This window comes from Varroa destructor, unplaced genomic scaffold (assembly GCF_002443255.2).
Source record: "Varroa destructor unplaced genomic scaffold, Vdes_3.0 BEIS01000004.1, whole genome shotgun sequence".
In the NCBI taxonomy this organism is placed as follows: Eukaryota; Metazoa; Arthropoda; class Arachnida; order Mesostigmata; family Varroidae; genus Varroa; species Varroa destructor.
Genome location: NW_019211457.1, coordinates 6,492,353 through 6,508,549, shown reverse-complemented (window position 1 = coordinate 6,508,549; position 16,197 = coordinate 6,492,353). Strand labels below are relative to the sequence as shown.

The 16,197-nt window shown below is 43.5% G+C and overlaps 1 protein-coding gene across 1 annotated transcript; it reads left to right on the top strand.

Moving 5' to 3' along the window:
• The first annotated feature begins 7,705 nt into the window (after window positions 1–7,705).
• LOC111249976 (vitellogenin-6) lies at window positions 7,706–14,786 on the top strand. Its single transcript, XM_022804488.2, has 4 exons — window positions 7,706–7,828; window positions 8,560–8,595; window positions 8,808–13,250; window positions 13,456–14,786. Exons 1-4 carry the CDS (start codon window positions 7,732–7,734, stop codon window positions 14,436–14,438), a joined length of 5,559 nt encoding a protein of 1,852 aa, XP_022660223.2. The 5' UTR covers window positions 7,706–7,731; the 3' UTR covers window positions 14,439–14,786.
• Window positions 14,787–16,197: the final 1,411 nt, after the last annotated feature.

Below are 16,197 nucleotides of genomic sequence, written 5' to 3'. Positions count from 1 at the left end.
CGGCTAGGACCTACAGAATAACAGTAGCGAACCTTGGCGAAGCAACCTTCTCGGTTGTGAGCACCAAGGACTTTCGGTGCACCGTTTAGTGTAGCATTCGCAGGATTCGCCCTGTTGGTCGTACTCACAAGCTCGTGTTTTGTGCATTCATCAGCTCTCCGCGGCTTCGCCTGCTCACCGCTCAACGGAGCCGCACCCTTCTGCACTTCTGGCGGTTGGACTCTATTGGGGATACCCGGCAGAGGTAGTCTTTTCTACCTCCGTAGGTCTCATAGAGCGAACTCGTTTGCACTTGTGTCTCGTTACTCGAACCGAATGTTTCTGCTGCTTCTAGTACCAATGCCACTTCTGCTCTGGCTGCAGCCGTTGCTGTTGATAATACTGATCATCAGTCTGCTCTTTGTTGCTGCTAGCAAAGAGCTTTTTTCTTTGTGTGAGCTACTGGCAGATTCGGACTGGGCTCAAATATACACCCGGTCGAAGGACGACGGCCAATATGCTCGTCTACCGAGTTGGTTAGTTGTACTTAGGCGGAGTCCAGAGCCAGTAAGCACCACCTGGACGCCGGTATATGGCAGCTCAGAGATTCGTTGGATAGGCGGCATAAGGCCACGGGGGAAGAAGACGATCAGATAGGGCTATCCTAGTAAGGAGTCCGTTCTATGAGCGGCACTGCGGTTAGCGATAGATTTCTTCGTTCTGACCCTTCACTGTGATTCTTCGTCATCGATTAGACCCTGGGTCGTCTATACGAGTAAGCGTATGACTGAAATCGGCGCATACTGGGTTTGAACGTGAAGACGGGTGTCCTGAAGGTAGCAAAAGGACAGGCCAGACCGTCAACGGGCATCGGCGAGTGCCGAATTGGTCAATGAGATAGAAGCTGGCAGAACACAACCCACAACTAGATAGAACTAAGATCACTGGATTCTATGGGTTTCGATAGCTGGCCAAAATAAAAAGTGAGATTCAACGAAATTTCAACAACGTGGGTCTGTCGATGCGGCTAACTAAAAGTGGCCGAGTTGAGAGTAGCTATGTAAGAATAGATTGTGGTCCATGTTTCTATCCAGGGATACTTCGTTATTAAACTATATCGCGTATTAAACACATATGATGAAATATCTTCGTCTAATGAAACAAAAGATAAATCAATAATGATAGCTAGATACCTTTTACATACTGTCAATACCTTTAATACTAGTTTGCGTTACCAATCTTGGCGACCACTACCTTATGCGTATTCTCCTAAACCTTTGTTTCGATATTTGATTCAAACGATAGCTCTAACAGAGTCTTGATTATGTCTTCGATAAAACAGTGTTTCGAAACAAAATTTTACTTTTATTCAGAAATAATCATTCTAATTAATCTATCCTGTTTTTAATAATGTAATTAATAATTTCCCTTACTATTAGATAAGTTATGAAGAATTTAGAAACTTATTTAGGAGACTAAAGACCTAAGGACTATGTGTCCTACGATTTGCGGTGTTACTTAAACATGATTTTTTTCAATTCTATTCTAATGAACTACGAATACATTGATCCGTGGTTGCTTTGTTTCTACCTGTAGTCATGAATGTGGTAAGGGTATCAAATAAATGCGCCTTATTTGTTAATGTAGTGTTTCAACACGTTTGGCGGAATCCAGCCATTTGAAGCAATGCCGAACAGCTCAAGCACCGGACCAACAGAATCGAACCATTCCGATTTTGTTAGTCCATTTATAAACACTAAACATTTGTATAACATATCGGTAGCAGACGAAGAAGCTTCTTCAAGTCACGGTGAAAGGGGATATATGAATGAGCCGATCATTAAGTCTATAGCGAAGACGAACCATTCTTCTACACAATAACACTGCCATTCAAATGACAGTTTATCTCACTCGTCACTTCAGCAATAGGAGCTTAAGAGAGTGTCGACACTGCTTAAATAAATTCAAATGTAAGTTGCAAAAAAACTTCCGTGACGAACTTGCGAAAACTGCCAAAGGAGCACATCCGTTCTTCTATACAATGCATTTAGCTCGAACGATAACGTACTCTGAAGTTCGAAATATATTTTATTATAGAAGTAGTTTTTGTCAGAATTATCAGTCAGTTACGATTGATTAATAAGTATTGTCGGCCAGCAACAAAATTACATAAATCAAACATTTTGTGATGATTTTGCAAAAAAAAAAAAGAACAACAAAGTATCCAGGTCACTTGAGGTACTGATTGTTTGAAGGCTGGCACTGAAAGTAACTGTGGAGAGAGATTTCAGGAACTGCTTAGGTGAGTGTTATGTCTGTCTAATACTGACCTAACCTCATCATATTCGGCTGTTCTGTGAACACAGGCATAACAATTAAATGGCCACGGAATGCTGAAAAAGAGAAATGATGCTGAATGTCTCGATTTGGCCAGTTCCACGTATCTTCTACATGTATAAACCACTAACCTACACCGATCGCAGAAGAGTGACAGCATTGGGCTTCTGCGTTGGTTCGCAAGCCGTTTTAAGCTTTTCAACTGTGCTAATTGCTAAACTCGTGCGTTTTGTTTCTTTTACCTGAGCTCCGACTCGTCGAGAATGACCTTTTCTGTCTTTACGATAAACGTCAACTTTTTATACGTAACAATGGAAATACATACTATAACGTTAGAGCATAAATCATTCCGAGCTAGTGACAAATATACTCAATAATCCATCGGGCAGTTTTAAATACGCTTTAATATCTTGATTCTTCCTAAAACTCCAAGGCCTTTCAAAGCGTGTTGCTTAGGCTCAGGACTGCCTCGTGTCACCAGTGCATGTGGTCTCCGACATTAACTAGTATCAGAGTCAATTCTACTCCGGAAGCCAACAAGTACAAATTTAGCAAACAGGTAACTGCTTTAAATGGCAGCGTCAAAGTAAAGTTTACTTAGCAGCTCAAATCATTTAATTATTGAATCCTTCCGAGCTTCTCAAACGCGCTCTAATCAGAGGTCAGATTGGGGGCGACATTCACACACGTAACCAAAGATCATGAATCCGGACCAAATATATTAAGCCACTGGATTTTTCCATGAATGATGAAGGCCGTCCCAACGGCGTATGCCCGTAGCATGCAAAAATGCTGTTCCGCGAAGTAACTGTTAACCGTTCGTTGTTTTTTGCGAAAATGCGACGACGCGAGTTTGTACTACTTACTCATAGTAACTTATGTCTTGGACGCTTTTAGCGGAACATACATTAAATGGCCAGTAGTTAGAGATACGTTTTTTAAAAAAATAATTAACTGATTAATCGTGTCAATTAATTATGCCACGAAATTTGGATGTAGTTTATTTATCTTGAACAATCCTTTCCACAAACTGTGCATTATGTTCATATGTTTCTAAGTCGCTCTCGGGGAATGACTTTCTTCCCGATCATCTTCAACGATGGCGCATACTTATGTGGAAATGGAATTTTTCCACTTATAGTATTTTAAATTGCGAGGGGCATTTGAATTGCCTATTCCCGCCATCGACCTAACTGTCTGACTTTTTTGGGATATTTCTTTGTCACTGCCCTCATCTACAGTTCCCATAAAAGTCTTCAAAGCTTGATCATCGTTCTACCTTCGGATGGGCAATGCTTCTTCAAGATCATATTCATCGATACTCCCATGTGACTAACTAATTTCTTATTTTAGCCTGTTTTTTTTCAGTTCCAAAAGATCATTAACAGCACCTTGGGAGGCATTAATCACCCTCAATTCCAGTTCCAGCTGAGTGGAAAAAAGCAGCTCGTTGAACTTTCTCCATTTGCTGGTATTGCTCGATTTAAGGTATTGTCTTTACTTACCAGACGAACTTTCAGACTTGTGTTTGGGATTTGTATTGTGTTTTGTCGTTGCTTTTTGGCGAAGTGTCGTAGCTAATAATTTCTGTCCAACAAAGGTCCTAGAGATTTATTTTTACAATTAATTTTTCCTCAATTTTTTTTTACTCTGGCTTATCCAAGGAAACCAAGTTTAAGTACAGGAAGTCGATATTAGACACAGGTTCGAAAGCGAAGTTACTAGATTTCTACGGCCATGTTTTTTCAGGCGCAATGCTCAAAATGCCAAAAAAGCAGAGAACTTTCACAGAGATAATTTATACTCTACTAAGACATATGAAACACTATGATAATCTTCAACATATCATCATTTGTGTTTTAATTATCACAGCTTTGCGGAATCCATGGAGGCTATTTAACGTTTCATCGATGAAAACTGATCTTAATCCATGCCAACTCAGAGGCAAAAGCCCCAAATAAACAAGTTCATAATTGCCGCACAGAGCCAGTTGTGGAATCTATTTCCGAAGAATCCTCCAGTAGGGTTATATTACATGACCAAACGAGTTTCCGCAAACGACATTTCCATAACAGCCTTTATAATAGGTTTCACTTACATAAGAAGGCCATCTTTATATGATTTACAAAAAAAAAAAACTATTAATCAACATAGTCGAACCAATTCTTAGCAATGAAACGTTCACAAGTATATCTCAAATTATTTTAGTTCTTTATCTGTATATGAAATTATAAAACTTTCTCATGTATGTGCCAAAGTAAGTCCAAACATGGAACTAGTAGAAACAAGGGAGACAGATCGATCGATCCGAAAGATCGAGATGATCTTCTTTGCTGTTTTAAGCAATAATGAAAAGTAATAAAAGTAACTCCAGTTATTCATCCAACTCATATATCACAGGTAAAAATATTTAGTAGCAAACTCAATTGTGAAATGCTTGTTAGAGGCACAGGGATGCTCAGTGACGTCTTCCACCTTCAAATTTCCACGTCGATGTCTCTGTCGGCAGAAGTTTTGAGGTAGTGAACGACGCGCTACCCAATAAGGCACTTCGGCCCCTACGGTAGGTATTTTTCGCAGTGTTTACGGCGGACGAGGGAAAAGCTAGAATAGCGACGTTAGGCTCGTACAGCGGACATTATAGCGTCTGGCAAATGGTTCGATACTGGTACTACAACGAGCATCAATTTAAGATGGACGTGGGACCTTGTGTTAGCCAGTTTCTGGAGTGAGTGCATCGTCTGCTCTAAAAGCGAACGAAATGAGTAGAACTTCACGAAGGAGCTAGTCTGGTCACAGCTCGGGAGGTTCTATCAAAAAGTAGATGTTTCTTTAGATCTGCTATTCGAGAATGATACGTGAACTCCAACGATGAAGACCAAACATCTGTTGGTTTGCTTTATAATTAATCTGTTGTATCTACTTGTCGTTCGAATGCGAGGATATGGGCGAGCAACCTGCAGGCAAAAGTGGGTAAGGCAGAGGTCTTTCTACTTTCTGGTTGGAATTGCTTATTGGACAAAGGTGGCCAGACGGCGGCTGAACAAGCTGAGTCTAGCTTGTTCTAGGATAAAGAGGGATTCGTTATATTTTTGTTGCATTAAGAAAACGCTCCAGATTAACTGCCTATCGCAGTAATCGGTTTTGCGCGGGCTATTTCAAAGACGACGCACCCAATTTTTCATTAGCATATAGAAATATTAAAAAATTAGATCACAATAGTAAGGCATAGGTGCAGCAGTTCTTCCTATCTTCAATCATTTTTATTTTTGTCGTCGCTTACATATGTACTAAGCTATTTCTCGTCGAGCGACACCGTGGCCTAAACGGTAGGCAAAAAGAGCGTGGCAGCGCTTCGGAAAGCAGGGCCACAAACTCGCGTTCTTTTCTCTTAGCACTCATTTAGACACCTATGGCAATATCTTTAACACAACAGTAACGTACTAAAGCATTGAGCGGAATTTTTATAAAAAAAAAATATATATATATATATAGTATACATTGTGACGATGTGATACATCCGGGACATATTATTGTAGAACACATTTAATAATTAGAAAACCATCACTATACAACGTGTCACGCTTAGTTGCTGTCACAACAAGAACCGGATACATGTATGCATGCACATATATATGTGTGTGTGTATATAGGTGTCCAAAAAGAGTTGACTGTTTGAAAACTTAAATTGGAGACAATTATTTTTGATCTACTTCTAAGTTAACTATGCGCAACTATTGATAGATGATTTTCTGCTATTTTCCTGCAATCACTGGTTTCGCATCCCTCTACTGAAGCCAGACTAACCCCAGAGATAAACTCGTGAAGATCTGATGGTGTCAGATCCGTATTCCGTGGAGCATATGTCAAAATTTCTCATCAAAGTCGTCTCAGTTCTTGTCAAATAGCTAAATATGTTTATAATCTGTCATTGTCATGCTACAAGACGACGTTTTTTTCTGTTCACTAGTTTCGCTTAATTTTTATTTTGTGACCCTCTTAGTTGCTAACAGTGGAGGCCCGAATCAGTCGTTCTGCTGGGCAGCGACTCGTAATGTACGATTTCTTTTTAATATCACCTAACGTCACCTTTTTTGACATCAGTCTGGGCCTCGGCGAAAATTGTAGAGCTTTTCCGCGCTGCGATCATTACCTTTTCCGCATATTACTGCTCTATGTAATCCATTTTTCATCACGCGTGGTCGAACTGACTCAGTTTAGTAACGTTTTCATGGACGAAAATACAGTCGAGGTCATTATCGTGTGCCGATTTGTGCAGCGTTCAGACAAACGGGAAGATTCTTTTTTCAGGCGGTCTTCTTTTAAATGGTTTTGTAGTAAATGTTTAGTACCTTGGCTATTGACGCGTTGTTCAACTTTCATAGTAATTTCGTCAACTTTTCTTGTAATTAACTAGTAGACCGTCATGAGGAGTGTCTTTTGTATCGACATTTAGCTTTTTTGGGGTCATTTCTCCCAGTAACGCATTATGCCTATAATTTTATGGGCATTGACGTAGTAAAATCGTAAAGCATAGCGAATGTTAGGTAGTAGAAATTTCGCCTATATGCACCCTCTATCGCAAATCTGAATCAAGGTATTTCGACCACATCAGCACATTTACTCGTGTCAAAGCTCTCAGTTTTTACATGACGCCTACGCTAGTCCGATATGAGCTACATTACCTGAGATACGTGACTTCAAAGCCATCTAACTAAAAAGCGGTCTATACTTTTTTTACAACCTATATACCTATATGACGCTGAGTGCTCCTATCAGGTTCAATATAAAGCTAACCATGCTACAATTTAATCCACGGCCTCTTCCACTGCACCAAAGCAAGGTATATAAAAACTGATAAAATTTAAATTATTTTATATTACAAAAAATTAGGTTCACAGCAGCCACTGTGAACGTCGTCTCTACAGCTCACCTATATTAAGACTAGATGAGTACGACGATAGGCCGCCATTATATATGTTTACTCTAGCAGCTTGCGTTAGCATGCATGCTTACGAGATGCGCGCTCTACAACTTAGCTAGTTTTATACAGGACGCTATAAACTTGTGCATTTTTTACTTTTTTTGGACGATATCTATCTTATAGGTTGTGTGTTACAGGAAATCAAACCTAGCCCTCTTTGTTATACCATCTTCCGGCCTGGATTTCTTTACGAAGCGACGTATAGAATTGCTACTGTTGCCGTGGCCTTGCTAATGGTCGAAACGATAGAAGGCGGTCAACGTCGGGATCGCTGATCTTGCAACTGTTTCTGAGCTTTCAGTTAGCGGTTAAATGGAATATGCTAGATTGGACGAACCAACATTTACGCTTTCCTTTGTCGATGATATATTAATGATAACGGTGAGAGGGTACACAGCCCGGGTATAAAAGTACTGGGAAAACTGTTCGGAATGCAGGGTGTATTCCTTAGCGAGTCTAGGTACACATCCACACCAGCCAAGATGAAGGTTCTTTTTGCCTGCTTCGGCCTTGTGACTGTCGCCGCCGGTGAGTTGTATGCCCTCTGCATACTTTTCATTCAGGGATTTCTGTGTATTAAAAATGTTTACTTTGCTCCACGGTGGTTACACGACCTGTGAACTACGCAACGAATTTTTGCCTATCAGTAGGCTTCGATTTTGAATTAGCAATTGCCTAAAATGAGGTCCTCATTCTGTTCTATGCAGATGCTTCATAGAAGGTTGTAAGCTTGCTTGATACAGTAATATAACTCGTATTTGCACAAAATTGTTGCTATTGGACTAGATGCAAGATATCAGGGTAGCACTGGTTAAATAAGTTTACTTCTTAACAACTTTTTATAAGTCACAAACCTTTAAACTCATAAAAAGACTACAGACACAATAAGGCTTCGAATAGGCACTGGCAATGACGATTCTACATTCGGGAATACACTCGAACTAATATTGTACGTCGGGCGTAGTACGTGGAACGCAAAAAATGAATTATTTAAAATCGAAGTGCGGTAACGCGACTTCGAAAAACAAATGCCGTCCAGCAGACGGCAATATTACCTGAAAAATTATGATAGCAGTAGAATAAGTATTATCTTGTTTTTATAATATTTATGCGGTAGCCCCAAGTTGAACTAGCGAGATCTGTGTTGTAGTACAAGAAAAAATGCCTTATTTCGCCCGCTTTTAATCACTTTCTAAATTACTGTCGCTGCACTGAATCTATCGGCACTAACTTATCCTGATGCCCGCAATATATTTCAGCCGTGCCTGGACCGAACGAGGACACCATTCCCGAGCGTGAGTGTCTTTTAGAATCGAACACGCATAATTACACAAATATCTACATAGTATCTAAGCATGATTGCACAAACTAACGAACTTCGCTCGCACACTTCAAGTCATCAATAGATAAATAATTTTTATGCATATTTAATCGTTAACGTCAACTAGAACTATGAATATATCGAACTAAATTTTTTTCTCTTTATTCCTGTTTGATTATTACATAGTTTTCCATGACCAGTCCGAGTACGTGTATAACTACCGCTCTCTTGTCGCTACTGGTATGCCCCACCAGTCTAGCCGCTATGCTGGTGTTGAAAAGTACGGTACGCTGACTGTCCAGATGACAAAGCAACAGGGCAGCTCCAAGGTTCTTGGCCTTCATCTAGGACACGTTCAGACCGGCTCCTTCGACAAGGAGGTCGAGGATATCGAGAATCGTCGCGTCGAGGGCGTCTCCCGCACTATCGATGAGATGATCTCGAGGTACGGCCCCGTATTTGTTAGTTACCAGGAGAATGAGGTTCAGAAGCTCCAGGCTCCCCAGGGCATGCCTGAGGAGATTGTGAACGTCTACCGAGCCATCGCTGCAGCCCTTACCGTCGGCAAGCCTGAAACTCAAGGTTGTGATAGCCATCCCTTCATGTTCCAGGGCGCAGACCATGACCAGTGGCGACATGAACGACCCATCGTCTACCGTCGTTACGAGCAAGGTATCGCCGGAACCTTCGAGACCATCTACGAGATTCTGTCCTCTCCTAAGCAAAACCAGCAACTCAACGTGACCAAGACCAGGAATTACATGAAACAGATCGGTCGTGATGGTCGCTATTTCCAGAATGGCCATGATTGGCGTGGTTGTCAGAATGTCTGCCCTACCCACAGGCCCGAGAGGGTTGATGCCAACATGCAGCCTGACACTTCTGGATGGGAGATGCCCGCCGACGAGGGTTGTCCTGCAATGTTTCATCCCAAGCTTGAGCTTGTAGAGGCTTATACCACCTATAATTATAACTTGACTCTTGAGCAGGGTGGAAAGTTGGGTCTCATCCACGAGGTCCACGCTTTGGACAAGAAGGTCCTTCCCCTCCGTCACCAGCAAATCATGACTATTTCCGTGATGAAGCTTAGCCTTGTTGAGCAGCGTCCCATCTCGCAAATCTGGCAAAAGGACGGGGCTACCAAACAATACGAAGACTTCATTTACCGTTTTCCTGAGGGGCATAGGTATGACCTTGCCTATCTCGCTCTTTTCAAGAAGCAGCACAATGGTGATATGCTTAAGGAGCAGATTATCTCTATGATTAAGGCTCTTTCCGAGATTATCGTCTTTGATAACATCAAGCTTAAGGGACAAACTGGTGATAAGATCGTGCAGCTTTCCCAGGCTCTTGGAAATCTCAGTAAGGAGGACCTTCAGGCCCTTTGGGGCATCGTTGGGGAGCCTGTCCAGGCCAGTACCCGTACAGAGCTCGAGCAGGTTCAGCGCAAGGTTCTCATTGACACCATCGGTCTTTCCGGATCCAACGATGCTGCTGAATTCCTCGTTGAACTCATCAAGCAGCAGCAGTTGTCCATCCTTGAGACTGTTCATGTCCTTGAAGGCCTGCAGAAGAATATCGTTAACCCTACCACCCAGACCATGGATCGTATTCTCGAGATCTGCACTGGACAAATGTTCCAAGAGCAACCTATCGTATTCTCCACTGCCTGCATCGCCCTTAGTGAAATTGTCCGCTCCAACTGCGGCCAGCATCAGACTCGCCAATGGCAGAACCAGCAACAGTGGCCACAGTGGCTGTACGAACAACAGACTATCGGAAACGGCAAGCAGATACAGTTTTGTGGTGAGCAGGAGTACAAGCGCTTCGTCTATGCTGTCCGTGATCAGTTGACTTCCGCTAGGAGCTTCACACAGCAGGGCGTATACATCCAGACCCTCGGCCGTCTCTCCCACCCTGAGGCCATCACGGCCCTCGTCCCCTACGTATATGCTGAGCCTGAGGTGATCACCCAAATTGAGAAGATGAACCCCAACGATAAGGAGGAGGACAACTCCGAGTACGTTCAGTTCCTTCGGCAAATCGCCATCTTCGCTCTACACAACTCCGCCAAAGAGCATGGTGCCGCTGTCTATCCTATTGTTCAGGGTATCTACTTCAACCAGGAAGAGGATTACGACATCCGTATTGCCGCCCTCTCTGTCCTTTTGACCACTCAGCCTACCGAGGCTACCTTCGGTCGTATCGTCATTGAGCTCGGCCGTGAACGCAACCAGGAAGTTGCCTCCTTCGCTTACTCCGCTCTTCGTTCTATGGCCAACTCCACCCTTCCTTGCATGAAGCAGTCTGCCCGCCGTATTCAAAACGTTCTAGGTGCTCTTCCCCAGAATAGTTACGACCTTTACCGCTCCAAGTGGTATACTGCTTCTCAGTACTTCCCCCTCCACAACATGGGTCTTAAGGGTCACTGGGAGATCATCCAGTCTAACGTGTCTGCCATTCCCCGCGCTGTCTACACTGGCTTTACCGCCAACAAAGGCCCCTTCATCTCCAATATAGGTGAGTTTGGCATGCTCGCCAAGGGTTTGGAAAATCTTGACAAGGGCATCCCCCAAAATGGTGGTATGAGCAAAATTGTCGAGAACGTCCTGCAGCGCATGCGTCGTGGTGCCCGCACCGGACTTATCAAGCAAATGCTTGAGGACATCGAGCAGGCAATGCAGTTTAACACTGAAAAGAAGAATGAGCATCCTCGCGCCGTTGTTTTCGGCAATTTCCTTGGTAATGAGCTCTACATGCCCTTGGACAAGGACTACATGGGCGAGATTGTTAAGAAGGTTGGTGAGCAGATCATTCAACTGCAGGGTACTGATAAGACTTTCCGTTACGTTCATGTCCTTATGCCCCACACCTATATCCAGGTCGCCCCAGGCGTCAACGGTCTTCCCGTTATGCTTGCCAACCATAACCCCATCGTAATCTCCCTTTCCCTGAAAAACCTCCAAACTCGCTTCGGTGCCGAAAAAGGCCAGTTCAAGCTTGACCCCTACATGATTGCTGCGTCTGGCTTGATCAGGCCCACCGTATACTATACGTCTATCCATACTGCCAAGGTCATCAATCCAGTGGAAAACACCCGCTTTGCTCACGGTGTCCGCGCTATAGAGCAGACCTACGTTACCTTCCCTATTGATGCTTCCCTCCAATACACCCAGCAAACCAGGACTGTGGGTTTCACTTTCCGCCCACGCTTCGAGCAAATCTTCTACCACATGACTCGCGCTATGACCTTCAAGACTGAGGCTTTTCTTATTCGTTCCGTTGACAAACCTTTTATTGAGCAATACACAACCTTCAAGACCCAACCGAAGCCCTTCATATACGAGCGTGTTCTTGGTGAGAAGCTCGGTATGGCCTTCCGCGTTCAAGGTCTCTCTATGAGCGAAGACTACGCCGTCGACCCTATCCGTGCCCGCATCGCCGGTAGCGAGCCCAGCACTGCAGCCGCCCTTATTAAAGAGGTCGTCAACGAGTGGTTCCTTTCCCGCACCTGGTCGGTTCGTATTGAGCCGACTGAGCAGAAACCCGTCGAGGAAATCAAGCTTGTCCTCCATATGAGCGACCTCCTCGAGGATCGAATATCCCAGGGCAAAAACCAGCAGCAAAAACAGGAACGCCTTTCCCACGAGCAGCTCGTCGAGGAACAGGCGCACCCGGAGAACATGCGTATGATAGCCTACAGCCAGGAGTACGAGAAGGTCACCGGCCGAAAGCCCGAGATTGAGAACATCGAGCAGGCTGTTGAACGTACCACCAAGCAGACCGAGAAGTACTGGTCACTCGTTGAGCCTGAGCTCGGCCGCAAATTGAATAAGGATAACATCCAGGTCTGCTCTGTCGAGTACATTCTTACCACTAACAGTCAGAAGGAGCAGCAATTCGCTGTTACTGGTCATATGATCGTCGCTGCCACCCTCTCTAAGCAGGCCCAGCTCGTTGAGGTCAAGATGAACGTTGAAAATTCCCCCATTTATTTTGAGGGTCAGGCTGTCGCCGCTTTTACCAAAGCTCCCCAGCCTTTTGAAATTGAGGTCAACGAAAAAGAACCGCTTGGTGTCTTCGGCTTTATCGCTCAACTTAAAACCGCTCAGACTGGCAAACAGCAGTATGCTGGTAAGTTTTTAATGAGCATGTCCGAGGAGCAAAAAGAGCTGATGAAGCGGCCCATCCAGGAAATGCCTTGGTTCCGTAGCAAGTGCGAAAAAGACAAGAAGGAACACCAGTCCGAGATGTCTACCGCCTGCGAGGCTACCCGGTACCATATGTCTGCCCTGAACAAGCTCACCTTTGAGATTGAGCTTCCCCAGCAAATTCCTGACGGTTTCGCTAGCATCACTCACAAAGCCCGAGAAGCCCTGAAGACCCACTTTTACATGAACCTTCATGCTAACTACTTCGACAAAAATATTCAGCGTGGAAGGATTGATGGTGAGCTCGTCTACTCTGATAGTTACCCTGAGATGTGCATGGTCAACTTCTCCATCCACACCCCCGATCAGGAGGATCTCTTTTTCGAGCGCGTCGCTGTTCCTAAGGCTCTCCGTCCCAACACTATGTGGTCCATTAAGGAGCAGGCCAAGGCCATCCTCAGGAACGGCCGGCCCGAACGTAAGTGTTACCCCCTTTATGGCCCCACCATTTCCCACTAAAAACCATGAATCTATGTTTGCTGACAAATAGCTAATCTCAATGGAAGTTTACACACGGAACCTCGAAAATTGCTATTAAGTATCACGAGTATCATGTCAAAAATATATAACTTTTTTGAAAACATGTTTTTTTCCGATTGCTCCATTTGGTTTCTCTCCCCTAGCTATCTGCATTTACAACGGCCTGAACCTCCGCACTTTTGACAACGTCACAATCTCCGTCAAGACCATGAAGCAGGGTGAGAAGTACGTAATCTTGCGCGACATGGACGACGAGCAGTCTAAGTTTACCATTCTTGCCAAGAGGATCCAAAATTATGAACAGTATCCCGAGACTGAGCTCCACGTTTTCCTCCGTGAATCCACTTTCATCCAACTAACTCCTCCTAAGCAGCAAGGGCAATACAACGTTTGGGTGAACAACACCATGGTGGACGTCACTTCCACCAAGGCAATAGTTAGCCAGTACGCCGGCAGGAACAAACACATGGTTACCCTCCACGTCGAAGAGCACATGGAGGGCCAGGATACCCTTGTTATGATGGTCCATGACCAAAGCATGCGCATTGTCTACGATGGCAAGAACTTCCAGATCGAACTGGCTAAGTGGCAGCAAAAAGGTCAGCTTACCGGTCTCTGCGGTAGCGCGAACAACGAGTATGATAAAGAACTTGTCGGACCCCGCGGCTGCCTCTATAAGCTCGATAAGGATTTCGTCGGCGCCTTCAGCATCAATCAGGATCAAGCCGAAAGAATGCAGGGTGAGTGGACCTGTCCTGAGGGTGTTCAGTCCCGTGACGCCACTCGAGTCCAGATCACCAAGCAGCAGCAGCAATTCTCCACTGAGCAGCCCATTATCCGCCAAGATCGTGATCGGATTATCGAGGAGACTCGTATGATCACCCTGGGCGGCAAGATCTGCTTTTCCGTTGAACCTGTTCCTACCTGCGAGCACGGTTATCAGCAACTACAAGGTGAAACACGCTCCGTTGGCTTCTCCTGCCATGCTCCCAACCATCCCCGCACTATTCAGATTCAGCGCCAGGTCCAGACTCAACTAGTTGCCACTGACCTTCTTAGGTCTTCTTCCCGTCAGGGCAGTATGGTCTACTACGACATCAGGGTTGCCACTCGTTGCACCCACTAGAAAGAACCGCTACTGACATTTACGAAATAAAGGCAATTAGATAACAAAAACGAAAATAGTTATTACTTCAATGACATTTATTCTTAAGACTGTAGGTCAACAAATATTGAATTGGACTAATTATACGTGTACTCGGTTTTAGTAAAGTTGGTCGAATGCCCTCTGTGGGTGGTTGAAGACAATAGGCTTAACTGCTTCAAGCTTCATATTGACCGAGTTTAGCATCGCAGGTCATTACAGTATCTATGATAGTATCAACATACAGGTTAAACAAGTGTAATTATTCGTTCTTACCTATTTGTTCCAACAATTCAGTATTCATTAAATGATGCTACCTTTTTAGGCAAAGCTCGACTACTTCTTGCGTTACATATACTTCGCGATGAGTATAGATAGATAGATGCCAATCAAGTCAAATATATATATTACACCGAACAATTTCAGGACACGTACAGTGGATAATAATAAGCTATAATTACAGTACAAATAATCCAGCCATTCCACGTAAGAACCGTCAACTGATGCTATACAATTCGACCGTAGTCTAGGTAAATCTAAAGGTTCACTCTGAGAGGATGAAAAACGTGACTTTTACTGACGTTCATGGAGATCGCTTATCATGACCTGATACAATTCGTCAAAGCTGACCAAAGTCATTATCTATTCATATTACTGTGCAAACAGAAGAGTTACAATTATCTAATGATAGACAAAGCTTTACATTATAGTCTAACAAACAGATATATAGATAGAACAGCTGTAATCGGCCATGAAGCTAATGTACCTTCTATTCACAGCTGGCGCGTGTATATTTAGCATTAGTGTGTCGCATTAAGCTGCGTTGCAAGCGTGCGCCCAAGTGCTCTCTCTAATGAGGAAACTTTTCGGACGCGGCAACGTAATTTTTGTGTTGTTTTGGCCTTAAGTACAAAGCTATGATGTATGGGTGCACGAGTTATTTGGAAAGTGATTGATACTCGCTCGGTAGCATTCGCTTGCTAGACGGTTTTTTTTAATGTCTCGAAAAACGGCAACGTCTAAAGAAATTTTTCATCCTTTCATGCTCCTACTCTGATTTTCTCTATGGAACAGAGGTTCCGAAAGCCGTCTTAGGTGGTTGACGATCTTATCAATTTTACGTAACGAATTAGATTGTACCTTTTCAATATATTCAAGTTGTTTTTGATCATAATTAATCGGAAATGTTTTCACGATAAAACGAACATTAGGACTGCATTGCCCATGTTCAGTCAAGGATCCTCCGTAACATCCTTGCCATAGCTTTTACGTAGACCATAATAGAATTGTTGTTTGAACCATGTATAGAATGCCACATAAGAGCTTTCAAACCAAAAAGCATATACTACATGGACAAGCAAAAGATTAGTGTTTAAATAGGGAATGAGGAAAGCACTTCTGTTCCAGATCAGCGGATTCATGAAACGAGTGAAAGTTGGAATACTCGTTGATGGTAGCGGCTATAACAGATCTGACTGGAGGAGACGTTTTTGCTGATTGACATCGCCAACGCTGGCCAGTTAGTTTTTTTCACTGTTTTCAAACTCTATTGAAAAATGTAACTGTCATATATTACATTGTAGCTTTGAATTGATGTAACAGAGGAGAAGCAATTGAAACATCATCTATCTAAAATTGGTAATTTTTTATATCAATAAGAGAAATAAATTTGTCTTATTAACACAGGCTGCCTATATCTATATAGGAGCTGGCAGATTCAATTATTCGAGAGACGGAAAAA

Excerpts from the sequence above, each read along its gene's own strand:
- LOC111249976 (XM_022804488.2), top strand. The coding sequence starts at position 7,732 with ATGCAGGGTGTATTCCTTAGCGAGTCTAGGTACACATCCACACCAGCC. Across the intron at positions 7,829-8,559 it reads CCTTGTGACTGTCGCCGCCG|CCGTGCCTGGACCGAACGAG; the intron begins GTGAGTTGTATG and ends AATATATTTCAG. Across the intron at positions 8,596-8,807 it reads CGAGGACACCATTCCCGAGC|TTTTCCATGACCAGTCCGAG; the intron begins GTGAGTGTCTTT and ends ATTATTACATAG.